The 2,793-nt window shown below is 34.5% G+C and overlaps 1 protein-coding gene across 2 annotated transcripts in view; it reads right to left on the minus strand.

The window, feature by feature from the left end:
- The window catches only part of PMS2 (PMS1 homolog 2, mismatch repair system component), a 31,051-nt gene that overhangs the window by 17,222 nt on the left and 11,036 nt on the right, over positions 1-2,793 (minus strand). For both annotated transcript variants that reach the window (XM_023518629.1, XM_023518630.1), the window contains exon 9: positions 1,982-2,066. In XM_023518629.1, coding sequence (XP_023374397.1) covers positions 1,982-2,066 — 85 coding nt within the window. The remainder of the gene's footprint in view (positions 1-1,981; positions 2,067-2,793) is intronic.

Consider the following 2,793-nt stretch of genomic DNA (forward strand, 5'->3'; position numbering starts at 1 on the left):
CTGGGCTTAGGCGATTCTTCTGCCTCAGCCTCCCAAGTAGCTGGGACTACAGGCGCCCGCCACAACGCCCGGCTATTTTTTGTTGCAGTTTGGCCGGGGCTGGGTTTGAACCCGCCACCCTCGGTATATGGGGCTGGCGCCTTACTCACTGAGCCACAGGCGCCTCCCGATAGCTTTTCTATTTTTCGTAGAGATGGGAGTCTCAATTTTGCTCAGGCTGGTCTTAAACTCCTGAGCTGAAGCAATCTACCCTTCTCAGGGTCCTACAGTGCTAGGAATACAGGCATGAGCCACCATCCCTGACCATACTTATTATCTTTAAATTCAGTTTTAATAACAGAAATTTCCGGATCTATTATTTCATTCACTTTTAGCTACCAAAAAGTGGTAGCTGAAAGTGTTTTAGCTGAAAACACTAGTCCAGATTAATATTCATAAATTCATATTTTCAATATGAATTTATAATAAATTCAATATTCATAAATTATAAAATTAGTTTTTTCAAGTAAATAATAAAAAAATGAACAATTTTTTAAACAGACAAAATATGCAAGGATTTGAATGGGTAGATTATCAAAGAGAAAGAGCAAATAAACACATGAAAATGTGTAAGAAAAACATACAAACTATTTTAATTCTGTACTGAATTTAGTTTAAAAATTATAATACCTAGTACATTGTTGGTAGATGTATAAATTGATATAACATGTCTAGAATGCAATATGGAAAAGCCTTAAGATGATCATGTTCACTGACCCTGTAATTCTACTTCTAGGAATTTATCTTAATTCACAGTTGCATTCTGTGAAAGGGGAAGGGGAGGGTCAGGGACTGACCCCAAAATGGTTTGCTTTTGCATGTTCTATTGTCCTGCTTAAACAGATGTACAAAAAACCCTTTGGTGGGATCAGTCCCTGACCACTTGCATTGGAATGCAACTGTTGGAAATAATTAATGATGTAGATAATGATTTAATTCTAAGGATGGTATTTATAATTTCCAAAAACTGAAAATTAAAAAAAAATAATTTAAAAGTCAACGTAACCATGTATGAAAATATAATACAACTATTAAGATCATGTTTCTGATTAATTTTTAATAACAAGAAAAATGGTCATAGAGTAAGATACAAAATTATTTTCTCATCCAAAAAGATACGGGTACGTGTATATATATATTTTTAAGGTATGCACATACATATTCCTAAGTATCCAGAAAAAATACTGAATGACTATAAACCAGAATTCTTTTTGGGGGGGAGGAACAGTCTCACTCTGTTGCCCTGGGGTAGAGTGCCATGGCCTCATCATAGCTTATAGCAACCTCAAACTCCCAGGCTTGAACAATCCTTTCACCTCAGCTCCCTCAGTTGCTGGAACTACAGGTGTGCACCACTATGCCTGGCTTGTTTTTGTATTTTTAGTAGAGATGAGGGTCTCACTCTTGCTCAGGCTAATCTCAAACTCATGAGCTCAGGTAATCCACCTGCCTCAGCCTCTCAGAGAGCTAGGATTATAGGCACGGGCCACCATATCTGGCCTATCAACCAAAATTTTAGCAATCAGAAAAACTATGTATATAAAATAAAATATTTTTAAAATTGGGGAGAACATTTTAGTCTACATTCTCCCTTGGTCAACATCAAAAAGTCTAATTTCCTAATAGAATTAATACAAGAGTGTCAATAGAAAGCAGGAAAGTCTATATAAAAAAATTAGCCAGGCATTGTGGGTGACTATAGTCCCAGTTACTCAGGAGGCTGAGGCAAGAGAATCTCCTGAGCCTAAGAGTTTGAGGTTGCTGTGAGCTACGATGCCACAGAATTCTACTGAGGGCAACAAAATATGATTCTGTTAAAAAAAAAAAAAAAACCTACTTTGCCATAAATTATTCTCTTTCCAGTCATATCAAACCTTTATAATTACATGTTATTCTTTTAGGAGTAAGTCATCAATTTTATTGAAATCTCTGTGAAACTTACCTGAATCAACAGAAATGTTAAGAACAACAAATGGATATTGATGTCGATTATACATGTGGTAGACCTCATTCACAAGTCTGGAGACCTGTACAAAATATAAAGATTAGTATAAACATTCTCTTCCTCCAGTGTTATAACAACATGCTATTCTAATCAACCATCAGAAGACAATATTTTTAACAGCTTTATTGAGCTTTGATTGACATGCAATAAACTACACCTATTTGAAGTATACATCATAAGGTTTTACATACATATATACATACATCTGTGAAACTATCCCCACATCTAAACAATGAATATATCTATCACCCAAAAAGTTTCTTCATGCTGCTCAAAAGGATATTTTTAGTCACAGACCCCTAAAACTGAATCTTTTCCCAATTTAAAGATGCTCTGGAAGAAATTTTAAAATGCAGGCACAGGTTAACTGAAACATATTTATGTGACATTACAATGAAATTCCTAAATGACATTAGAGAAAACCCATAAAATCACATTAATTAGAATATAGATTTAAAAAATTTAGAAGTTGAACCACACCTTGTAGATACAAGTAAAGATACAAGTAAATTTTAAGGTGCTACTGGGAAACAGAAAATATTACTAAGGTACAATGTTGCTAGAGATGCAAAGTCAAAATTCAATCACCAAAAGCCCACATAACCATATTAAGATATCAGTTTATCTTGTTTCAACAAGCAATCTGGACCTTTATTCTGGAAAATGAATAGAAGGAAGGGAAAATAAAGAAATACATGCATGTGGTCAGTGAAAGATGACAGTGAATTTTTTTTTTTTTTTTTTTTTTT

Source organism: Otolemur garnettii, unplaced genomic scaffold, assembly GCF_000181295.1.
Source record: "Otolemur garnettii isolate 467f Iridium unplaced genomic scaffold, OtoGar3 scaffold00142, whole genome shotgun sequence".
NCBI classification, from domain to species: Eukaryota; Metazoa; Chordata; class Mammalia; order Primates; family Galagidae; genus Otolemur; species Otolemur garnettii.